We start from the raw sequence: 25,194 nt of genomic DNA, 5'->3' as shown, positions 1-25,194 counted from the left end.
CAGGTCTTGAACAGTCGTCTGTTCATATCTTGAATATGGCACTTGCTGTGTTGTATTGAGAGTATCTGCTTAAGTGATAATAATAGTAGCCTTTATTATTTGTGCCAAGGATTGAGCTAATATAATGACTGAGCTTCATAATGTTAAATCACGTATTATTTTAAATCCACCAGTGGCCTTGCAAAACAGAGATAATTCTCATTTTTACAGATTGAGATTAATTACTTGCCAAGGTTAAGTCAGTGAAAGGCTAAGATGAAATTGGAAACTATTTTCCAGGTACTGGGAGTGCAAGGATGTATAGGACAAATGTAGTTTCTTCCCTTAGGGAACCCTAGCTACTCAAGGACAGGGATCAAGTAGTAGTAAATATAAGGCACTTATTAATGCCTAATATGCACCTGGCACATTAAGGACATTATCTTTAAACATAATAACTACTCTGCAGGTAGATGGTGGTATCTCCATTTCGTATAAGAGGGGACTTAAGTGCTGAAGGTCAGACAGCTAGTAAGAGCTGGTGCTGGGATTTGAACCCAAGGCTCTCTAACTTAAAAGGCCATGCAACAAAACCTTATCTAATTGGATTCTATATTCCATGTGCCTAGCACATAATAGAGGCACAAGAAAGTGTTGAATGAACACATTTCTATAACTAGTGTTCCTTCTCCCATGCCACAAAAAAATTAATGTTGCTTTTCTATTAAAATATTTCTTGGACTCAGTTCTGTTCCCTTAGTACATAGGAGTTTAAGGGTAGATTAAGTGCTTTTTTGGAATAACGAGTATTGCCACTTAACCAAGATAACTAGAGCATTAGAAAATCATTAAAGATTATAAAGCAATAGTAATTTAAATGTTGTAACTTTATTAAAAATAAAATTTAAAGATGAATGGAGTAAATTCAGAAAATGGACCTTATTTATAGAAATTGAGCATATTGAAACGGGGACACCCATATAGCAATAAAAAAGTAAAAAATTATATAAAGATCTTATTTAAATTTAAAGAAAAACATCATCCAAGCTGATAAATTAGACACTGTTACAGTATGAAAAAAACACTGAATTGTCTATTAGCAGCCTAGATTCCAGTTCTGATACTTATAGTAGTATAAATTGTTTTAAAAATTTTATTTATTTTAATTAGTTTCAAGTATACAGTACATTGGTTAAACATCTATAGTTTATGAAATGATCCCCCAATTGCTCCCTCCCTCCTCTGACCCTCGACCTAGCCAACATATTAATGCTAACTGCATTCCCTATGCCATGCTCCCCAACCCCATGACCATCCATCAGCTACTAATTTGTACTTTTTTAACCTTTTACCCCATTCTCTCAGTCCCCCAAACCCCCCTCCCCTCTGTCTGTCACCAAATTGTACACTATATTAGTGAGTCTGTTTTTGATTAGTTTGTTCTTTTTATTCCTTAGGTTCCGCATACTAGTGAAAACATGTAGTATTTATTTTTCTCTGTCTGACTTAAATACCTTTTAGGTCCATTAAAGCAATATCTTTTTCCATCCCTTTCCTTTTAGTCTGTGTGTGTCTTTTCATCTGAAGTGAGTCTCATGTAGGCAGCATATATAGGGATCTTCTTTTCTTATCCTTTCAGCCATTTTATCTTTTGGTTGGAGCACTTAATTCTTTTCTATTTAAGGTACCTATTGATAGGAATGTAGTTGTTACCATTCTTTATTCTTGTTTTTGATACCTGTTTTTTCTTCTTAGAGAAGTTCCTCCAACATTTCCTGTAATACTGGCTTGGTACTGATAAAACCCTTTAGCTTATTTTTTGTCTAAGAAGCTTTTTATCTGTCCTTCAACTCTAAATGATATAGCTTTGCAGGATAAAGTATTCTTGGTTGCCAAGCCCTTCTGTCCTGCATAGTTTCTTTTGAGAAATCAGCTGCCAGTCTTATGAGTATTCCCTTATAGGTAAATATCTGTTTTTCCCTTGCTGCTTTTAATATTCTTTCTTTGTATTTAAACTTTGGCATTTTAATTATGATGTGTCTTGGTGCAGGCCTCTTCAGATCCTTGATTTTTGGAATTCTCTGAGCTTCCTGGGGTTTTATGTCCATTTCCTTCACCAGATCAGGGAAGTTTTCCATCATTATTTCTTCAAACAACTGTTCAGCATCTTGATTTTCTTCAGTTATGCCAATCAGATGGATATTTGGACCCTTAATAGTGTCCCATACGCTTCTTAAATTATTTTTATAGTCTTGGCTTCTCATCTCTTGCCATTCTGATTGTGTCCCTCTCTTTCCTGTCCTCTAGATAGGGCATTAATCCTTTCCTTTATTCACTTTGCTTATTCCTTTGTTTACTCCATTTAATATACTTCTCATCTCAGATAAAATGTTCTTCATTTCAGACTGGTTCCCTTTTATAATTTCCATTTCCATTTTTATGTTTTTTATCTCTTTGTTGAAGGTCCCACTAAATTTTTCTACCCTTCCCAAAAGTTCATTGAGCATCTTTATAACCAGTGTTTTGAACTCTGCATTTGTTAGATTATTTGACTCTGGATTTCTGTCCTGTTCTCCCATATGGTTTCTGCTTCTTTGTCTTCCCATTTTGGCTGCCTTTCCGTGTCTGTTTCATGAACTAAGCAAAACTCCTAAATCTCCCGGTCTGATTAGTGTGGATTTGTGAAGTAGGTGTCCAGTGGCACAGTCCTGAGAGGGGTTCAGCTGCAGGCCAAATTTAGCTCAAGCCTCTGCCCCTCCAGGGCCACCTGTTAAAATTCAGCAAGCAATCCACAGATGCTGTGCTCATAGTTGCCTTAGAAGGCCACACCAGAAACCAAGACCAGCTGCCTCCAGTGTGAGTCTAGGTGCTGCTCAGCAAGGAGCACCTGACTCGCTGAGGATACACTTGGATGTGGCTTAGGTGGGGATGCGAGTTGGGGGAGACGGGGTTTCAAGGAATCCTCTGGGCTGAGCAACCTCTGTTATCCAGTTTGATGATGTCACGATTAAGGCACTGGCGATGTCCGTGCACTGGGAGGGGGAATGTCTCAACAGGAAACAATGGATACCGCCGGGACTTCTGTACAGAGTGAGTCTCACCTCAGCCCTCACTCTGACAATGTCTCCCTGTAAGTCCTTGGTGCCCCCTGTGCACAGCCGAATCAGCACTGGTGCTCAGAGAGAGCAGATCCATCACTGTGAAAATTTGCTCAGGGACTCGGCCCCTTGAAGAGGCTTCTGCCTCTGCCGCAGCCTCCGTCTCATTCAGCCGTTTGTGACTGGGCAGCCCCGCATCCTCGCCCCGTCGTACCTTCTGCCATTGCAGGGTGATTTCTTGGATTTCTCCCTAGTTGTATGGCTTGTTCATCTTGATCCCAGGCAATTTTTCCTTGCTGCTTGCTCCTTGTTTCTGTCATAGCTTTGATTTGGTTGCCAGAGGGGTGAACAGAGCCTCTATCATCTATGCCATTTTTTTTTCCTCCCTATAGTAATATCAATTTAAGTTAATTTTTTCCACCCTGGAATTGGATTCATCAACAAATAAGGGTAATAATTCATTATGTTGTTGTGAGGATCGGATGAGGATACCACCTAATTTAATGCCTTGTACACACTTGACACTCAGTAATGATTCCGCATCTCATATTTCTAAAAAAGAATTCATGAAAAGATGGAATTAAAAAAACCTAGGTTAAAATGTAATAAAATAGTATATGTTAAAAGAGACATTTATATTAACCATTAGGGAAGTGCAAATTAAAACCATGATGAGATATCACTACACATCTATCAAAATGACTAAAATAAAAAAATATTGATAGTACCAAATGCTGGTGAGAATGAGAAAAACTGGGTAATTTACACATTTCAGTGGGAATATAAAATTGTATAGCTACTTTGGAAAATAGTGTGGTATATTTTTACAAAGTTTACCATAACACTCTCCATATGACCAGCAATCATACTCCTGGAAATTTATCCTAGAGAAATGAAAATGTGTTTATAGAAATATCTATACACAAATGTTCATTGCAGCTTTATTTGTAGCCGCGCCAAACTGTAAACAAGTGTCCTTCAGAAAATAAATGGATAAACTGTGGTACATCCATACCATGGAACACCACTAGCAATAAAAAGGCAGGGGCTCTTTTTTTTTAAAGCTTAGTCTAACTTTTAATTATGTCTTCTACATCATGCAACAAATGAGAACTAATAGAGTTCATTCTTGTTAATTTATAAAGGCTCTTTGGGTATTTAGGATAGTATGTCTTATGAATTTTCCTAGCTAGTACGTCTTCTAAATTTTCTTTCTTGACAATTATATACAGAAGTTTTAAATTTTGTATGTAATTAAACATACCAATCTTTCCCTTTATGATGTATATCTTTTATATTATGCTTAAAATTCTTCCTCAAGGTGACTTTAGAAATTTATAAAAAGGCAGGAACTCTTGATGCACACAACTTGGATGAATCTCAGGGTCCTTACTCTTAGTGAAAAAAGCCACTCTCACAAGATTAAAAACTGTGAAATTTGATTTATATAACATTCTCTAAATGATGAAATTATAGAGGTGGAAAACAGATCAGTGGATGCCAGGGTTAGGGAGAGAAGAGGAGGTAGAGGAGCAGAATAAGGGAATCCATTTGTAATGACAGAACTGTTCTGTATCATGATTGGTGGTTATATGAATGTGTACAAGTAATAAAATTTCATAGAATGATACACACACACCTAAAAAATGAATTTATGCAAAAAGTTGTGAAATCTAAGATCTATAGTCTAGTTAATTGCCAGTTTCCTGGTTTTGATAATGTACTACAGTTATGTAAGATAGTACCTGGGTTATAGGACATGGAACCTCTCTGCATTGTTTTTGCAGTTTCTTGTGAGTTTATAAATATTTTGGAATGAAAGTGTAAATATTAATAACTGATGCTGATGTGGTATAATCTATTGCTGGTGGCAATACAAAACTGTGGAGCAATAGATATTTTGAACCTTAAATGTTTATAAACTTTGATCTACTAATCTCCATTTCTGGTTATCCTAAGAAAATAATTCCCCAAAAGATAAACACTATAGATAATGTCATTTGTAATAACAAAATATCCACATACAAAAAATCTTAAGTATTTCAAGAGGTAGGCAACTAATTAAGTAAATTACAGTACATCTACTAACTGCAATATTGTTTAATCAATTGATAAAAATAAAATAAATAGCAATGCTGTTATATACAAGAAATGTGTATGAAGAACAAATGCAATTTTATTTGTTTATGTTGCTTTAATGTGTATGTAATTTTAAAACAGTACTGAGGTATGGCCAACAGATTCAAAAAGTTACAATACACTTTGTTCAGGGGTTATAATTTTTAAATTAACACTAATAATTATTTTAAATTCTTTCTTGAACTCCTGGTCTTATTTATTTCCAGTTCTGTCCACTTTGCCGTTTAATACCTAATGAGAATCCAAACAGTTTCAATGGCAGTTTAATAAGACATTTGCAAGTCAGTCACACTCTGTTTTATGACGATTTCATAGTAAGTATATTTTTTTACTTTTATAATTTCTGTATGCTGTCTGTGTTAAGCTTACCTTTTTAATCCAAGTGAATAAAATTAAAGAGGAAAAATATGTATACAGCTGAAGTGTTAGGTATTAGAATCAAGAAATCATAAAAATGTAGTGTTTCATAAATTTGACTATTAAGTAGCTATCTGCTTTAGACAAAATTACATTCTTTTTGATCTATATAATTATCCTTTGTATAAGGAGCCAGATTTCACTTTTAAATTGTTTTAGTTTCTACTCTACTATCTTCCTATATATAGTTATAATTTTTGTGAACTTGGAAACTTATATAGCTCAGATGAAATCACATCAGTAATAAAATAAGTCAGAGCTTGTGTTGCATCTAGTTGCTTTTATAGTACATTGAATGCTTGTTAACAGGTATGTCATTATCAGTATAGTAGGACACATAGGCATTATTTTTAACTTAAATTCCATTAAACACAAAACTCTTATTAAACTTTTCAAACTTAAAAAAATATTACAAAAGATTTTAAACAAATTCAAAAGTATAATAGTATAATGAACCCCCATATACCCATCACCCACCCATCAATAACTACTAACTCATGACCAATCTCATTATATTAAGACTTTTTTTTAAGAGTCAAGAAAAGTTAGGTATAGAATAAATAGTCCTAAAACTTATGACTGTATCCCCATGATCAGAAATGAGAACAAGCAAAAGGTTAATGTAGCCTTTGTTGTACTTTGGTTCATGCCTTGCCATGTGAGGGTAATGTATTGTCCTCTGAGTCTCTTTCAACCTATTATGGGGGGCAAATCACTGAGAGCTATGTTCTGAAATAGAATATTTTATTGTTACTTTTATCTAAATACATGAAATGTTAAGGGCTAAATTTTAATTTACATATTTTGTATGACTTTTTAAAAATGCTATTTCAAGATAGACTTTAATAACTGTTAAAGATTGTCATTTGAAAACTTTCTCCTTGCTTTTTGATCTGCACATTATGACTATCCAGATTTAACTCAAGGAGCTTGGGTCCTGACGTGGATATAAATAACAGCTCTGTTATAACTGTGTGACCTTGGGCAAGATAGTTAACCTCTGAGCTTCTGTTCATTTAAGTGAAAAGAGGATAAAAGTACCTACTCCTAAAAGCTTTTGAGAGGATTAAATGAGATAATGCACATAAAGTGATTTACACAGTTTGGGCCCTGATGTTAGGCAGGTTGAAAATGAGAATGAATGGGAATGTAAGGACCACTTAAAGCATTGAACAAGCTACACCACAGAGGCTTCATAGTCTCTGCTTCATTTCTCAAATATATTTTCTGGCCTCTAAATTACACAAAGCCTCAACAGAGCCTGGTTCTGGTCTATGTGTCTCATTTTTCACAGCACACAGGGCTTCCTCTTTAATATGTTCTAAAACCCAGGTTGATTCCATACCTGTTCTGGCTGCTCATATCAGTCCATTCTTCTCAAGATCTTTTGGACAAAGTAGAAATCCAGGGCTGGACAGGATAAAGCCACTTTGATGAGAATACCTTTCACCCTTCTCAAAACCATATTTTTGGGTATGGAAGTGAGGTTGAAGCAGTGTTATTTGTTTTTGTTTGTTTTTGTTTTGTTTTCTAAGCTACCAAATACTATGATAGGCACTTTTTAAAATTATCTCATTTTATTCCTTTCAGCTACTTCTGCAAAGGGAGTACTGTATTATTATCCTCAGTTAGGTATGAAATATCTGATGCTCGAAGATTAATAAATTGTCTAGGAAACAACCACTACTGAGTGCCAAATCTTGTGTTCTTCCTATGTCTGTATTTGGATTTTATTTGTTTACCTTTATGCTTTTATGTTTCAGAATGGACTTCCAACAAAGCTTTTACTTTTATTTTCTTTTTTTAGTTTATTGAGGAAGAGGAGATGGGTTGCAGAGGATAGGCACTTAGTAGTTTTTGTTTTGTTTATAGAATGTGCTGACTTAAAGTTTTCAATGTCATTTTGACATTTCAATGTCATAGGAAGGCAAAGAGAAGAGAATTTTGCTTTCAGTAGTTTTTTTTTCAGAAATAAATATTCAGCAGTACTGTTGGGATTGGTAAAACCTATAGGAATGTCTTAACTTTACTTTGTATTATGTTTATGTGGAACATAGTTCTCTGACCAATATTTGTAATGCTGACTTAAAATTACTGGTTAGATCAGATAAAAACTTAAATTCCAAATCAATACTATTTTATTGTGACAATAACTAGTTAATTGATAGGCAGTAAAAGGCCCAAAGCAAAAGTCGTAGGTTTCCTGAGAGCTTTTGTGGAAATTTGGACAGGTTGCTAAATTCAGGGCTTTAATTTCCTGCAAAATGAGGCATTTTGCCTCAGTTTCTAAAAACTGTCTCTGATTGTGTATTTCTAATTATTTTTCTTTATTGTAGGATTTTAATATAATTGAGGAAGCTCTTATCCGAAGAGTCTTAGACCGGTCACTTCTGGAATATGTGAATCACTCAAACACCACATAATGCTATTAAAAGGAAAGGAAAGAAGACCATGCAATTGAACCATTTGTTAAGATGCTGCTTGAACAGTTGAAGGGAAATTGTCAATTTTGGATGCGCAGAAATGTACAACACAGTCATATGTTTGTCCATGTTTGTTGTTATTTTGCATTTTAAAATCGCTTTCATTTTGATGGTTTAAATCTGTTTTACGTTCTTGAGTTTCTTAGACACTTAAAAAATAGTCTCCGTCAGCCATTAATATATGAAAGAGAACATAAGGCTGGGTATGTGGGTGAAGGATCTTAATTTGAAAATTGGATGACACTGTGTAATGCTACATATTAATAACTACCATCATGGTTGGGCAAGATAACTAATCTTTGTCCTGTGTAAAAAGATGGAAAGTGAAACAAATTGTGGACATTCAAGGAAATATGAAATCTGTTTCAATGCTCATGCTCTAATCTCTACTAGAATAACACGAATAACTTTGTATGGGAGTAGGAAAGTAAAATTTTGGATGTCAACAAAGTCCATTTAACCAAATCATATCACGTAATACTGTAACAAAATAAATTTTATGTTAGGAAAATATACTTCTTTTACTTTTTGTAACTATACACATAAAAATTTAATATTATATTTTTCAAATATTTGTAGCTTATTTAGAAATATTTCTATAATGTAGGCAATTTCTTAAGGACCATCAGTTGATATTTACAGAAGTTTTCACATCCATAATTTTTAGTGGAAAACTCTAAGGGCTTTGACATTATTTTTATTTTAATCTTTAGAAAAATTATAAAATAAAACATAAATACTGAAAACCAAACAGAAAATGTATAGCTCATTGCATTATTATAGGAAAACACTCCTTTAGAACTCTGTCAGCCATACTGGATGTCCTCTGTGTGTCCTGTCACAGTTCACAACCCTCTCCCCCAACAGGACAAAAGTAACCACTACGTTGATCATAATAGTAATCACTTCCTTACATTTCTTTATTATTTTACTACCCAACTTTATTACCCACATACTTTTAAAAAAATCTTATCTATTTAAAACTATTTATATTAGATATATCTTTTACATCCCTTTTTAATCTATACCTTTCCTCTTCTTTCTTTTCCTTAAAATTTACCTATTGAAGAACCCGTTTCCCACACTTTGTATTTTACTAATTGCAGACTCATGGTGCAATTGCATGTTCCTTCATCCTCTGAATATCGACAGATGGATCCAGAGGTTTGAGCAGGTACAATCCTTTTGGCAAGACTATAGGTCATGTGTATTCTTACATCAGAGGGGTATATAATGTCTGGTTTTCTCTTTTTGTGAGGTCAGTTGAAATTGATATTCAGTGCCCAGATTCATTGATTTATTGTGGGTTTGAGAATAGTCTATCACTTCTTTTTCATTTATTACTTGGAACATTTTTATAAAGAGATGTTTCTCCACATGTATGACTTGGTTCATATAGGAAAAGAAAAACAAATGTTTGAAATTTTCCCTTTATTTGCCAATTTTCAAGATAATAAACTTGTTTCCTATCATCTTCCAGGGATCACTTTTAAGTATTATAAACTCCTAGATTCAAACATATTTGGGAGGCTTTAATTCATTTTAAATATTACGTTATTAAAGCTCATATTACCCCATCTTTGTTCACTGGGTGCTTCATCAAGTTATCTCTGAGTCCTTTTGATACTACTCTAGCAATCTTTAATAGCTTACTTGCTGTCTCGTATGACAAAATATTCCAGGCTCAACATGTATGTTTCCTGTCCCAGACCTGGAATCTGCCATTTCTCCAAGAAGTCTGGCTAATTTCAGTGAATAATGGTATTTCAAAACCATAATCAGGGCTGTTATGCTCAATGCTACTAGATTTGTGACTGTTTCTAGGAGAGAGCTAGGATTTGTCTGTTTTTTTTTTTTAAAGTTAAAACACTTCATAAGTTTATTTTGATACTTCCAAATCAAATTGAGTACTACAGGGTTTTTACCTAATCTTTTCTATTTCAGCTGCATCTCCAGTTTTCTATACTGAGAACCCTGGTTTTCAAAGACACAGGGCATAATAGAATTAGAATATCCCACAATTATTCATTTCCTCTATCTTACACATGCAATAGTTTCAGAATAATAGTACTCATACAACCAGTATGATAATTGAAACAAACATTTTTTTCATTTGTTCTCCCCATTCTCCCACTATTTTTTCAGGTCGTACTTTATCAACATTTTCAGAACATATTGGTACAGTATATAACATACTATGCTCTCTCCCTCTGTCCTCTATTTAGTCTTAGTTGTCAAGTCGCTCCATCCAGTGCTTGCCACCAATCCTTATTTGATAGCTCTATTTTTCATATCTGGCTCTCTTTAGTGATGAATCCAGGACACAGAATAATGTTTTCATCTTGAAAGCAAGCAAAGAAGCTATGAAGACTAGTTAGAATGTTTGGCTGCAGTTAGCTTTTTAATTGTAATCATTTATAAACTTTTTTGTTCCTTACACATAAATGTAGTTGTGACCGTGGTGCCCAAAATGTTCTATAATAAACTATCCATTACTTCTTGAAAATCTTTCTTACTATTCTGCCATCCACTACAAGGTAATTAGAAAAACGTAAAGCCAATGGAGTTTAGAGGGCTTTATTTCCTCTTTTTCAGATATTGATTTCAAGCTTGATTTCACAGCTGTGAACAAGTAACAAAGATTTTTAGTTTAACAACCTCACTTTCTCAAATTTGGATGGATCATCCAATAAAGCAAAACCTGTTGGACAAGTACAAAAGGAGAGGAACTTTTGAGAGGTAATCGAAAGACTGAAAATGTAGTCCCTGAAAAGTAAAAGAATATGTTTCTGACCATTAGTATTGAGGGCCCGGAAAATAAATCAGAGCACTACAAAAGGCATCTTTAAATTTGTAAAATTTGAAAAACTTGAAAAACTATATTTTAAGTAAAGCTTTAAGTCACCTACCACTATTAACCTCAATACAGCAATTCTGCATCCTGTCCCTGGGTTCCTCTTATGATAATTTTGCCACCTACAGGACAAATTAGGTGCTGGCCGCCTGAATTATTTTGCCATTTGAATTGTTTTGAGTTCTAAAATGGTCGAGTACAAATATTTATTGTTTCGTGGTGCCTTTTAACATTTTATAAAAAGAAACCTATAATTCATTGTTTAAAAAAATGAAAACCAGTATTTGAAGCTGTTTGTTGACTACTGACAAAAAAGTTTCACCATCTTTGTAGTGCCTCAAGATGCAATTTTTTCAAGGCCACATATGGGAAATCTGATTCACATGTAATTCTTCAAAGGCTAAATTCTTCTAACCCTACAAACACCTAAAGTTTCTAAAACGTTGGTTGAAAAATTAGATTGTGAATCTGTGGAAAACATGGTTTCAGGTCAGATCGCCTAAGATATCCTGGCTGCAGTGATGTTGCTTCATGACTTACTGGGTGCTAAGTGTCTTCCATTTTGAAATGAGCTTACTCCAGTTATTGAATGTTTATCATATAATTTGTACCTTTAAGTATTGAAGTTATTTTAAAAAGTCATTAAGAGATTCATTCTTTTATCATTCAACTGAAAAAAAATCTGTATAATGATCAGAATTGAAAATGTAGAGTTCTTTTTTTCTTCTGTAAATATGTATTGCAAGAAATAAAGAATGGCAGGACCATTGCTTTCAATAAAATACTATGTCTATTATTTATCTATTTATTTATTTTTTATGGTGACATTGGTTAATGAAATCCAATAAGTTTCAGTTGTACACTTTAACACTAAGGCATATATATGTTTACACTTTGTGTTCATCCCCCATAGTTAGATTTTTTTTTCTGTCACCACATATTTGACCCCTTTAACCCTGTCTATTTTTAAATATTGATAATTTTTTATATAAACCTACTATGCTTTTAAATTTGTCATCATTCAGCAATATCTATCACAAAAATATACCTCCATTTAAGCCAGTAGTTCTCAACTGCAAGTAGTTTTACCTCTTGGGGGACATTTGGCAATGTCTAGTGACAATTTTGGCCAGAGATGTGGGTAGAAGCCAAGGAAGCTGCTTAACATTCTACAATGACAGGACAGCCCCCTCACAACAAAGAACTACCCTGCCCCAAATGTCAATAGTGCTAAGGTTTAGAAACATTGATTTAGCCCAAGGTAATGCCGAGTACCATGGAGTTATTGGTTCTGCTTCCAATGGGCTTCAACGAAATTTAAAAGGTAAAACGTACAAAAACTCTGTATATCCTACTCTCTGCTAAATACATACCAAGTTTTGGGTGGCTGTAGCTCTCATGTATACCCCAGTTCAAAATATGCTCAAACATATGAAAGCCTTTTAGGTTTTTCACAAGTGGTACAGGCCAGAACACAGGTGTTACTGACATGACTTCTGATGACTTTCTTTACTGAGTGACATCCTGAAAGATAGAAAGAACTCAGGATGAGTTGGGAGGACTTAGCTTTGTCATCTAGGCTATCTTTATTGAAGTAAATGAGACAAAATATTACAGAGGGTCACCTATGTCTGAGATCTTTGAAGCTAAGAAATATTTTATCTTATTACCGGAAAATCATCTGGTATTTTAATCCTGCAGATTTCAGAGAAGGCAATACATGGGTCTTGATTAAGACTAATCATTGCCCCAAAGCAGCTATATAAGAGGCCCAGTGAAGGCAAACCACATGGAGAGATTGGTTTAGATAGATCAGGTCATGGTACGATTATAAACCCCCAAATCCCAGCACTCAACTAAGTTCTACTGTGAATCCTGGCTATTTTCCAGGTAGCTATTCTCCAGCCTCAGAATTACAGATTACTTTGACCTCATAGCATTTGTTTATAACCACATACTTCCCCAATCATCCCTCACCACAACAGGATGGAAAGGTGGTTACAGAGGTAATGCAGGCCCTACCTCCAAATACCATCATATTGGGGATCAGGGTTTCAACATATGAACTTTAAAGGGATACAGGAGATCCTTAACAATATGTTTGTTGAATGAAAAAATGAGTAGATGACAAATGGATCAGAATACTCATGTTAGCTCCTCTGCATATTCTTTTCTCACTAGCAAAGTCTACATGAGGAACAAAATTATAATAAAAAGAGCAACCTATGTCTGAATTTACTAATTATTGTTTCCCCAGAACCTAGCACAGTGCTATGCACCTATAAGCACTGAATAAATACCTGATGAATGAATTAGCGAACAAATTGTAGTTGGGAACCATAACCAAGATATTCTTACTGAATAAATTCTTCAAGCCAGATGGATCACTACTCTTTAAAGATACACCTGCCAAGTGAGCCAAACTATTAGACAACTTCTCTCCTAGACAGAGTTCTAAAGTAGTGATTCAGTCCACTGGTACAGCTCTTAGTACAAGAAGTGGTATTAGTTTTCCTTCATTCAGTAATATTAGAAGTATGGTGCTAATTCTGAAGGACAACTGTATATTATATATTATAGTTGCTGAGTTTAATTTGCTCCAGATTACACAATGTAGTAATTTGCTACAGAGTTAACCTAGGTAGCCAAATAAAATTAGCTATCTCACCTATCAGATTAAATGAAGGAAAGGTGTAGTTCTTATAGCCACTATATTTTGATATACCTCTACCTGTATTTCACTTTGTCTCTTTGACATGTAATAATGTATGTAAGAAAGTCACAGTCTTACATGTAAAACTATACTGTCTTTTGACAGTATTTCAAGTGTGTTCTACAGAAATGTCAACCTTGAGGCATGCTGATTTTAAAATTACGTTAAAGACAGAAGCAATAATTTTCTAATTAAAAAAAATTAAAGTAGTCAAACTCTTAAAAACATAAAATAGGGGATGGCTCCCTAGTGTAGTGGTTAGCACGTCTGCTTTACATGCAGAAGGTCCTGCGTTCGCACCCCAGGTGGAGCCACAGACCATACCCCGGGGGCGAGTGTGGGAGGAAACGCTCTGCCTTCAGAGATCCAGTTCTTAAGGGGAGACAGCAACATCTGTAGGTCAGGGGTGGAAGTAGTGGGGGTGGGGGGGTGAGGAGGAGGAATTAAAGAGGTGAGAAAAGAAAACATAAAAGAGAATGGTTGTTGCCAGGGGCCAAGGGGAGGGAGGAAAGGAGAGTTGTTTAATAGACAAAGTTTCAGTTCTGTAAGATGACAAAGTTCTAGAGATGTTGCATAACAAGGTTTATAGTTAACACTACTGCACTGTACTTTACTCTTTAAAATGGTTAAAGTGTTAAGCTTTAAGTTGTATGTTTTGTTTTGTTTTTTACCACAATAAACAAACAAAATTGGTATGTGGGTAAACCAAATACCATGGTGTATATATATTTCTATGCCACCTAGTCTGGGAAATTATAATTGTCAGTAAAATTTAAGAAAGAAGTATTATCTCACTGGCAAGCACTTTAGGTTTCAAAAATACAGTTCTTAAATATAGAAACCAAATAACTCCTTCTTGTTGCTATTTTTTCTGCCCACTGGTCTCTCTCGAGACTTCTGATGAAGTTTAAAACACACACGGCTTTGTTTCATTCTTTCTTCCCCCTTATGCAGTGGTTGTACATTCTTAAATATTTATTGATGAGTCATCAATCTAGGTTAGTATCACTTAATTAAAGGATTTTTGAAGAAACTCTTAGGAAAAGAAGGCAGTTCTTAGTGGTGATGCTATTGTTGTTTTTCACACTGCACATCCTGTGCTCAAATAACAGCATGTGGAAACCAATGAGGAAGAGTTTGCCTGAGGCTAAAGTCAACCCATGCGAAGCAGAGCCAAGATAAAGTGAGAAACTAAATCCTGGTATCTTTTGTTCCTTTGGTTTCGAACAGTCATTTATCTAAGTGTTACTAGTGGAATGATGCGAGCTGGAGAATTCTATTTATTGCTTAAGCCATTTTAACTTGTATTTCTATCACTAGCAACCAAAAGAAATTTGACTAATGCAGGTTCCATGCAATAATTCTCAATCCTTAAAATTCATTTATCCCCTTACCTAGTTGAAGTTGGGTTCTGTAATTCAAACTTAAGAGTCTTAAGTGATATAAAAATCAGTACCAGAAGGGGGATCATTATTTTAGATCATAAGAGAAAGTGGAGAACTAGCTGAGCTGTGGCTAGGTGGGGAGTGTGGGGCAGGAAATATTCCTGTATTATGGGGTAAGAACTTAAGATTTTGTACGTAGATTTAAAACAATTACCTAAGCTATTTTCTTTATTTCTCTTGGGCTTAAGGTGTATGGCTATGGAAAAACTTTAGAGGACTTAGTAGTAAAATGTCAACGAGTCAGTATCAATATGCCAGTTTTTAATCCATCCTCAGCTCAAAATTTACTCCTTTTACGCCTGCTGTATGAAAATGAATCTGGGCCCTTTAAGTATTTTTCCTTTGCCCCGTGGCACAATAGCAAGTTTTGCCAATAGAGAGCACTAGAGAGAAATGCAGAAGGAAAAGGGTTTTGTTTCCTGGTTCTGGTGTGCTTGCTTCCTGTAGCTCACAGGGCCAGCCTCAACTCCTACAGGGCACTGTGACCAGTAGCACCCTGCACACAGAAGCTTCCTGCAACATCCCTCTGGATGGTATTGTAGCAGAATACCTCCTGTGAGAAACAAATAGTTTCTTTGACATCCTAAAGGACAGATTTCCAGCAAGTTCTGACAGCATGGCACCACAGTGACTTCTCTGCCATCCAGTGAGCTACAGCTGGGACTTCTCCAGTGAGGTCTGGATCTCAGCCCTAGTGGTGGTAGTGGCAGAGGCCTTCCTTGGGTACTCTATCTCAACCCTACATTCCTTAAAATTTTTTTTTTAATCTGAAACACTTCACGAATTTGTGTATCACCCTTGCATAGGGACCATACTAATTTTCTCTATATTGTTTCAATTTTAGTACAAAGAGTGAGCACTCAACCCTATATTCTTTAAAGATCTCTACTTCTTATGACAATCCCCTATTTGAATTAAAAATTCCTTATATTAAATGTTCTCAGTTCAAATTACTGTGTCTGTTCAAACTTTTCTTTTGTGATTGGACCCACACTGATAAATCAGATTATATTGATTTTTCCTGAGTAACAACAAGAAATCTGCATGCTCCCATCAAGATTTACCTGGATATGGATAGTGAAAAAGAAGAGTTGGGAATTGAAGATGTTTAGGTCTAAATCAAGTAAGTAAGACTGAAGTACAGAAGTCTAATTCTCTGATTTATTTCCCTTTTCTGGGTATAAGGTTGAAATGCTGACTGAGAAAGTATAAGATCCTGGCAACTAGAATGGGAAGGAATTAATGAAGGGTTTGAAGTACCCTGACTCTGAGCCGCACCACAGTACCTCACATTGGCTCTCCTCCTGACAAAACAGGATGGCACTGCCATTGCAATGTACACTGAACTGGAATTCAGTTTGGAGGTTGATGATATTCTAGAACAGCGGTCTCCAACTTTTTTGGCATCAAAGACCAGTGCTCCTATGAGAATTTACCACCTGATGATCTGAGGTGAAGCTCAGGTGGTGATGCTAGCGCTGGGGAGCGGCTGCAAATACAGATGAAGCTTCACTCGCACGCCTGCCATTCATCTCCTGCTGTGTGGCTCGGTTCCTAACAGGCCTTGGACCGGTACTGGCCAGCGACCTGTAGAAGACAAAGAAATACTCTGCCAGCCCAGCCAGCTTACTTTATTCACACTGTCCAGTCCTGAGACAAAGTCTGTCAAACAGAGTAAACTGGTATGTGTTACCCCTCAGAGTTGCTGCTAAAAAACATAAATCTGTGAGTGTAGCCCATGCTTTAACGGCCTAGCTGACCTGACAAAGTTTTTGGTGTTTACTTTTAGGAAGTTCCCTGGAGGTCTAGGGGTGGGACATAAAGTTCCAACCCTTAAATCACACGGTTGCTTTTCTGGTGACCAGCCCCCATCCTCAAGTGACTTAGGGGCTTTCCAAAAGCCACCTCATTAACATAACAAAAGACAGCTTTCATCGCTTAGGAAATTACAAAGGTTTTAGTAGCTCTTTGCCAGAAATAGGGAAAAGACCAAATATATATTTCTTATTATAAATCATAGTATCAGAGAGGGAGAAATACCTTGGCTTCTTCCTTCTGGTTCTTCGTCAGTACCTCCCATTGTCTGAACACAGCCAGAAGTCCGTTGGCAAGGAGAAATGGGAAATAGTTTGCAAGGGTGAGCTCCAGCACCATGCAGCAGAACAGGGGACTGGTGGGGAAATGGATCAGAGTCAAGAAGGAGATGCTCAGCTCAGATACTTGAGCAACAAATAAGAGCCAACTGAGAATGGCTTAAACTAGAAAGGTTTAACAGATAGGATATTGGACAGTTCCAGTGTTGATTAGATTAATTGAATGGCTCAACTACATCAAGAACCTACATTCTTTCCATCTTTCAGCTCTGCCATCTTCAGTATATTGGCATATTATTTTCATGGTTTCATGATGGTTGCAGAGTTCCAGGCAGCACAGATAGACGGGAGAATATCCGGATGTAGCATGGAATTGCGTATTCCTATTTGTTTGGTTTTTGATCAGCAAAGCACATGCTAAAGCCCTTCAGAAGAATTCCCTTTACACCTCTTCGGTTATAATTGAGTTACATACCTATGCCTAAATCACTGGCAAGAAAGAAATGGAAATGGCCCATCTAGAATGGCCCAACTCAGTCAAAATTTTTCACCTTGAGCTGGGAATGAGTGTTGCCTCCTGAACCACGTAGGTGGGAAAAAGAGAGAAGATAACTGAACAATGATCATGATTTGTTTGAGTGGGGGATGGGAGTGGATTTTATGAATGTTTGTTAATAGGAACATGGTGCTTGCTGTTTCCCTTTCATTCTTATTCACTTGACCTCCTTCCTACTCAGCCTGAGGCATCAATCTGCATGTTTGTGTTGGGGCAGGTGGGGAAAAGAAGAAATTCTAATTAATTCAACAGGAATGAAAAGAATGTAGCGCTTTTTTTTTTTTTTTTAAAGAACATTACTAAAACAAGCTTGAACAATTAAATTATATGCCTTCAGTAAATATGTTATTTATGTACATGATCAGTAGTGATGTTGAAAATATTTGACAACTGGAATCAAATTTACAACTGGCCATTCAGGACAGATCAGAAAGGACAAGGCTGGAAAAGGACTAGGAGAGCTGTACTGGTGTGAACCAGCTGAACATTAACACTATGCATGGTACCAATTTGAAAAGATACCGAAAGGTAGACAGTAAAAACAAAAGCCTCCCTCTCATTCCATCCCCCAGCTTCCCAGTTCACTTCTTTAAAGGCAACCACTTTCCCAGCTAAACAGGCTTTTCAGGCTCTTTAGTAAGACAAAGCCGGGCTTCATCAAGGAAGAAATTGACTTTCTAAATTCATTTATTTATGCCTTTAGGGTATTAATTACCTGGCCTAGTTTAATTACCTGGACTTGATTAGAGAGTTTTGCATATGTGAGTGCCCAATCAACAGTAAATGGCAAGAGGAAAAGTCCATTCTTTCCAGTCCAAAAGAATGTGGTTGGAAAAGAGACAGAATAGGAGAAAGAAAGGTATGTTAGATAGGTTGAGGGGACTGCTGAGGGTTGGAGAACTGGAACACGTGGCCTTATAGGCTGTTCAGAACCAACACAGGGGTCAGCACTTCAAGTAAATCCAGTGACATAGAATGTTTAGGCAGAATGAGTTTCCTTCCCAGAGTGGCAGAGGCAAGGACCCCAAAGGATGCCATGGACAACAGATGCGTTCAGAGTATGAGGGCCAGCTAAGGTGCCTCCATGTTGAGGGGCAAGGAACTAAATGATCATTGTGGTAGAGATTCAGAGGGTTCTACAGTGTTGGTGAGGCTGAATTAACCAGGGCACATCACAAACTCTTGGCCTCGCTAAGATAGGCCAGAGCAGTCCGCAGGCACCAGCACCAGGATTCATTGAATCTCAAGGAGCAGCCAAAATTAGCCACTGCAGATAAGTCTATAAAGAATTTCAAGGAGACCTTGCAGATATCCTTGCAGTACCCAAATTCCCCAGTAGTGTCTCGAGTTCATGTTAGCTACCCGTTTCTCTTCCCTCCTATACTCCAGGATGCCATTTGGTCAGAACAGACTGAGAGAGATGGAATAAGTGATGGAGTGCTTTAAACTTAAAGCAACTAAATTATTGTAACAGATTAAGTTTATCTGTTTTTCTCCTATTGTCCAGAGGCCAACAATATTTTACTTACAAGGCCGAATGTATTTTGAGTAAATCTGTGACATTATCATAAAAATATCAAGTAATCTTTCTCATGAATTGCTGCCAAGACAGAAGATTGTGTCGTTTGGCAATTATGGTTTATTTTTCTAAGCTTAACTCTTGGAAGGTAACTATATTTTCCCTTTATCCACATTTTTGATAATTTTCCTCATATTGACACCTTTTTGCTTACATGTATGTCAAGTGACTTCTTAGAATATATGGGGAAGTAATTCAAACGTTTGGATTAGGGCATTAGGAAGGCTCCCATTACAAAGAAAGAATGAAGCAATAAAATTAAAGTCACAAAATTAATGTTAAGAATTCCTAATGAGTGAAGGAAACCGCTCTATTAAGTTGAAAATACACTTTACTTCCTAGTCATAATGAGTGAAATCTGATTGGAAATATATTATCGAAAAGGTAAAATATGGAATACAAGAACCCTTTTATAAACAAATTTGAAAAGCACCTGGACTACTATTAGCTTCCCCTCTCATGAAGTGCTCTTTCTCTTCCCATGAAATTTGAAGCTAACATTAACCTTCCTGCTCTATCTACTTTCACTATTCTTGCTAGGGAGGAGTGGGAACAAAAATACAAAATATTGTAGTTTGTTAGAATTAGTTGGTCATTGGACAAATAATTCAGTGTGTATTATTCCAGGAATCATTTTAAGATGCACATTAGGACACATTTCCTCCATGAGGTTTTCTCTAGGTCTACACAAATCCAATAATTCCACTTCCTATCTTCATTAATAGTCACTGTTAATAAAAAATTTTAATACTTTGGCAAATACTAAGTTTTGTCTTCATTTTGATAGACATCCCAAAGTGTAAATTAGCTTAAAGCAAAGTTCATAACACTTGCATAATACCTATCAGTGCCAAGTGCAATACTAGACAATATATGACAAAACTGAATTAACTAGTCCCTTTGATGGCTTCTACTTAGAATTTAGACCACGATGGAGAGCTTTAACATACTATGTTTTTTTTTTCTTTTTTTTCCTGAAGCTAATTGAGGATGCTTTATGATGTTCCAGATTTTCCTTAGCTCTTTTCCTGTGGTTGTGATCCCATCTTAGAGATTTATCAGTTGGGGGGATACACCTGCGAATGAAAGGCCCATTAAAAAATAAAAACATTTAGAGAATAACATTGGTTAAATATCTAGATCCATGCTTCTACCGTATCCATGCTTCAATGAATCAAAAACCGAAATAAAACAAAGGTGCGGGTGGAAGACTGCATCTGCAACTGTGACTCGGTTAGTCACATTAAGGGTGAAAACGAAACCCTCAAAAAGGAGTTTATTTTTAATTTTCTTCCCCAAAGGATTAAAATCTCGTAACCGATAATACTTGCTTCATGACACACGTTGACACGATCATAACATTCTGACAAATAAATAGTAAGGATCATATCTTTAACAGTGATTTTTTTAAAAAAGGAAAATCCCGAAAAATCCAAGATTTGATAGGAGAGGTGAGAAATGAGGTTCCCGCTGTAACAAGGCTGGGGTGGGTAAAGGTGGGCGGGCACCTTGCTGTTTATGTCGTAACCTACTGAAGGAGCCACGCGCCGGTTGCTATGGAGGCCGCTCTTTCCCTACTCCTCCGCCGGGTGCTCGCTGCCGTCTAGGGAGTTCGGTGACCTCCCAGACAGGCTACAGACAGCGCAATGACACGGGAGAGCTGCTGGAGGGAGCGGTGGGATCCCGGTGCACCGTGAGCCCCGGGCCCGGCACCATTTGAGGCTGATGAGCCCGGCAGCACTCCGCCCACCACTCCCCTCCCGGTCTCAGCTGCGAAGTCAGTGGCGGCCCGACTAGCACGAGGCCTGCACAGGGTCAGGTTTCTATCAACACGCGTGGGGAAACAGTTCTAACAGCCGCGCCACTCTGGGGCTCCCAAGTGAGCGTCTACGCAAGCGCCGGGGCTGGGCGGGGTGCGGCTGGGCGGGGCGGGACCTGCGAGAAACGCTGGGTTGAGGCAAGGAGCCAGACTACTTCGCAGGCGGCGGAGCTCGGGGTGGAAGTGGGGAAAAGGAGCCGAAAAGCCGAGAAAGACCAGAGGCGAAGTAAAGGGATAGCGGCGGAGCCGGGCCCGCGTTTGGGAGTGGGGTACGGGAGTTGCCTCAGACGGGAGACCGCGGCCTTGAGCTGGCTACTGGCGCCATTCCCAGCGGGAGGGGCGGCGCCGTGCGTGCTTCGAGCTGGAGTAGAGGTGAAACTGAACCCAACTGCTGGGTTTCTCTACGCGGACTCCCTCCAGGCCCTGCCTGCCGGTCCCGCCCAGCGGGAGGAGCAGCTCTGGGGGCCGCCCCGATCTCGCGCGTGCGGCCGTAGCGTCTCCGCGTTCCGCCCCGCCCCGCCCTGGCCCCGCCTCCTTCCTGGCGTGAGCCGCTTCCTGACGCGATTCCCCTCCCTCTCTGGGTACGCGCAGGGAGTCGGGCCCCGGGTCGCCACCGCCAGATCCACCTCGGCGGCTGCTGCCGCGTTGATTCCCCACCCCGCCATGGCCGAGGACCTCTCCGCGGCCACTTCCTACACCGAAGATGATTTCTACTGCCCCGTCTGTCAGGAGGTGCTCAAAACGCCCGTGCGGACCTCGGCCTGTCAGCACGTGTGAGTAGACGCCCCCTCTCCAGCGCGGAGGCTGGGTGGTCGTTTAGGCCCCGCATCCGGCTGGGGACCCTCGGCCTCGGCTTGGCGGGAGCGGAGCCCGCCGCGGCCTGCCCGAGCGCCGCTCTTCGCAGAGGGCCCGTTCCCTCTCCATCAGAACCGCGGCCCTCTCTCCTCCCTGCTCCGGGTCCCCTCAGCCCGAGCTTCCGGTCCTCAGATATCCCTCATTTTCGCGCCCCCAGGGCAGTACCCAGGTACTTTTCTGTGGCGTCTTCAGGTCCCGAAGGCCCCTGTCTTCTCTTCCAGGCCAGAGAGGAACCGATAGGAACGTGGAGCCTTTTTGTTTCCTAGCAACCTGAGTGAAGGCTGGGTGTCGAGTGTCAAAACCCACCGAGGTGCCTCCACCAGTCCGCTCGCCCCACTCTGTCACCTGCCCTGCTTTAAAGTTTTCCCTTCTCTTCCTTTTAGAATCTTAGTCCATCTTTTCCAGATTCAAGAAATCTTACCTAACTTACCTTTCAGCTCTGCCTCACAGACTCCCCCTTGAAAGTGTTTTTTTTTTTTTTTTTTTTTTAATTTAGTACATATTAGAATAATCTAGAATGGGGTTTCTACTCTCTTGTTAGAACTGACAGGATTTCCGGGTATTGAAGTGATAGTTTCCCTTTGTTTTATGTCTTTCTGCTTATTACTTGGTTACTACAAGGGTGGAGATGAAAAAGGAAGACTGCTGTTAGAAGGAATGAATTGAAAATAAGGCAGTAACTCTAGGATTGAGGAAGAACACAAAAGGAATAGGTGAGGTGTCATGCTGTTTGATTTGGCATATTTATAGGGAGAACTTTAATAATTTTATAGACTGCTGGAATGTCAGGGTTGGAAGGAGCCCTTCTTGTAAAGGTATATAGTACTTCTGACAAACCTGGCTGTCGATCAGAGTCCCTGGGGAACTTTTTGAGTAAACATACCAATTCCCAGGCTCCATTCCAGACTTACAAAAGAATTTTTGGCAGGTGAGGCCTGGAAATCTTTATTTCAAAAGGAATACACTCAGGCATGAAATTTCTGTGTGCTTGCAAATAGCTGAGAAAAATTAAACAAATTTCTAAATATATTTCTTGTTTTGGAGAGGAAATTTCTATAATTTTGTAAAGACTGGATTGAATTTTGGGTTTGGGTTAATCAGAAATTTCATTACAGTTGTTTCTTGATACCCATTCTTCTGATCCCCCCAGTGTTTACTGTCTACCTATTCCTATTCTGTGGTGATTGTGTGAACCGAGAGTATGTGACATTTCATGATAGAAGTTATGCCAGTTATGTTTTTGTTTAAGGGAGATGAATGACAGTGCGAAATTCCTTTATTATTTGGTGCTACAAATGCAGATTGTTAGAAAAATATTTTGAGATGTCTAGGGCAGTGTATGTTTTCTGGCCTTTGATCTGTCAGTATTCATTATCATAACTTGATGCCTTTCCTGTGCTTGTGCTGACAGTGGGTGGAAGGAAGGGAGGGAAAGAGGGCAAAGTGAGAGGAAGTAAATTTTTTCTGGAAAGAATCATTTTAGGTCACTATCTCCCCTCAAAATTCCAAGCACTTTGCTCTGGTCCACTTCTCTTACGGGATATTTAAAATCAGACTAATTTGGTTTGACCTCAAGGCTATGGAAAAGAGAGAGGAGATGATTGTTGAGGCCCTTTCTCAAATCATCTCATTGTCCCTTGGATTTGACCAGACTAGATATGGAAAGGAAATGAAATATAGAGCAGTTTTTGTTGATAAAAGGAATATATGCTACTCTGTCATCCTCTTCCATCTCCTGTCTTCAGCCCCCAGTTTGTTAGTGATGAGACTAGTGAATAGATCATTCTTTGTTGTGTCAGAGAGAGAAATGATTAGAACCTGAACCAAGGTAATGATAATGGAACTGGATAGAAGAGATTCCTGACATTTTAAGGATATCGTGTAAGATTTGATGATTATATGTCCAGTGGTTAGGTGTGTGTATGTAGATCTGGAATACATGGAGCTAAAGCTGTGAGTATGGATGTAGCCACAGAAGAGGTATATAAATTGAAATATATCAGAGGGCCTAGATAGAACAAAGTGCTGGAGAATACAATTTTAAATATGGAATGGAATAAAGTGCAGCGTGAGGAATGGACAGGATAGGAAGAAAACCAGGATGGAGTGTGACAGTAGAAACACAAAAAATTTAAGGAAAACAGTAGTTAGTGTCAGATGCTTAGGTCAGATGTGATATTTTGAAAAGCATGTAAAGATGACTTATGAATATTAAAGTTGAACAGGTATTCAAAGTAAGTTTTCAGAAGAAGGTACAGACTGGTATAGTGGTAAGGTATTTAACCCTTTTGGTGTTTTCCTTTGTTATTTTCAAAGACTCTTTGAACCAAACTTCCTTTCTTCCCTTTTTTTGGAATGGTCAAGGAAATAAAAAGCTCTTGTACATTGTTAGAAGTAAGCTCCATTACAATGAAAATTACATGTAATAACAAGTTAATGCCTTGTCTTAAAAATGAAAATCTAATCTGTTTGCTTTTGGGCATCTCTGTAAGGAAGCATCTTTTAATATAAGCTAAAATAAATCAGCTTCTACTGCTCATTAAATACAGATTTGTATGATTCTCTATTAACTTGCTTTGGATTATCCAGTCCCTGAATTTTCGGTTTATATTTCTGAAATATTTTATAATATTTCAGTTTATATTATAACTTTAACAACTTTATTGGTATCTTATTTGAGCATATATATTTTTAAAATTTCTTCTTTCTACAGATTTGTTGTAATTCTGAAAGCCAGGCTTACATGGGTTCTTGCCGATTTAATAAATGACTGCTCTAGACTATCTTTTTTTTCTTAAGGCTTTTAAGACTTTATCCAAATCCCCTTAACAAATAGTTATTTATAAAATGGCATAATTTTAAAAAAAAAACTTGTATTTTATTATGTAATATAAAATTGACTTAACATTTTAAGTCCTGAAGGCCAGCTTAAAATACCTGATTTTTTAAAAAAAGTTTTTTGAGGAATGATTTTGATTATAGACTAGGAAAATAAAAGGTGCCAGATTTTAAATTAATTAATACTAAAATGGGAGCATGATGGATAGCAAAGTTGTTTTTTTTCTCTCAACGTCTGTTGATCAGACTTTTGTTAGGAGAATGGATAAGTAACAACAGAAATTCATCTAGCATCTGTTAATTTAAAGTTAGGGGAAACTTAAACA

General features: G+C 37.7%; 2 protein-coding genes, 1 long non-coding RNA gene and 1 other non-coding gene across 10 annotated transcripts in view; 2 read left to right on the top strand and 2 right to left on the bottom strand.

The window, feature by feature from the left end:
- Positions 1–8,794, top strand: part of RNF125 (ring finger protein 125) — a 29,382-nt gene extending 20,588 nt beyond the window's left edge. The window contains exons 5-6 of the mRNA XM_011361888.2: positions 5,423–5,530; positions 7,970–8,794. Of these exons, the coding sequence (XP_011360190.1) occupies positions 5,423–5,530; positions 7,970–8,056 (195 nt within the window). The 3' untranslated portion in view covers positions 8,057–8,794. The remainder of the gene's footprint in view (positions 1–5,422; positions 5,531–7,969) is intronic.
- Positions 8,795–15,889: 7,095 nt separating this feature from the next.
- Positions 15,890–15,996, bottom strand: LOC111741709. The gene has a single exon (XR_002781067.1). It is a non-coding gene; the product is annotated as a U6 spliceosomal RNA (small nuclear RNA).
- A 271-nt stretch (positions 15,997–16,267) lies between these two features.
- On the bottom strand, positions 16,268–22,482 carry LOC111741091. 3 transcript variants are annotated; one of them, XR_002780875.1, is made up of 4 exons: positions 22,461–22,482; positions 20,307–20,432; positions 17,169–17,298; positions 16,268–16,715 (listed from the first exon to the last, which is right to left on the bottom strand). It is a non-coding gene; the product is annotated as an uncharacterized LOC111741091 (long non-coding RNA). The 3 variants fall into 3 exon arrangements; XR_002780871.1 differs by lacking the exon at positions 22,461–22,482 and adding an exon at positions 22,196–22,445; XR_002780870.1 differs by lacking the exon at positions 22,461–22,482 and adding an exon at positions 20,865–21,168.
- RNF138 (ring finger protein 138) overlaps positions 21,309–25,194 on the top strand; it is a 34,998-nt gene continuing 31,112 nt past the window's right edge. Inside the window, exons 1-2 of one of the 5 annotated variants that reach the window (XM_023531762.1) lie at positions 21,309–21,401; positions 21,767–21,948. In XM_023531762.1, coding sequence (XP_023387530.1) covers positions 21,839–21,948 — 110 coding nt within the window. In that variant the 5' untranslated portion in view covers positions 21,309–21,401; positions 21,767–21,838. Of the gene's footprint in view, positions 21,402–21,605; positions 21,949–25,194 lie in introns of those variants that run through there. The other 4 variants (XM_011361863.2, XM_011361869.2, XM_011361875.2 and 1 more) reach the window with 4 other exon arrangements.

The sequence above is a fragment of the Pteropus vampyrus genome, unplaced genomic scaffold, assembly GCF_000151845.1.
Source record: "Pteropus vampyrus isolate Shadow unplaced genomic scaffold, Pvam_2.0 Scaffold3, whole genome shotgun sequence".
NCBI classification, from domain to species: Eukaryota; Metazoa; Chordata; class Mammalia; order Chiroptera; family Pteropodidae; genus Pteropus; species Pteropus vampyrus.
This window is presented reverse-complemented; position numbering and strand designations above follow the sequence as displayed.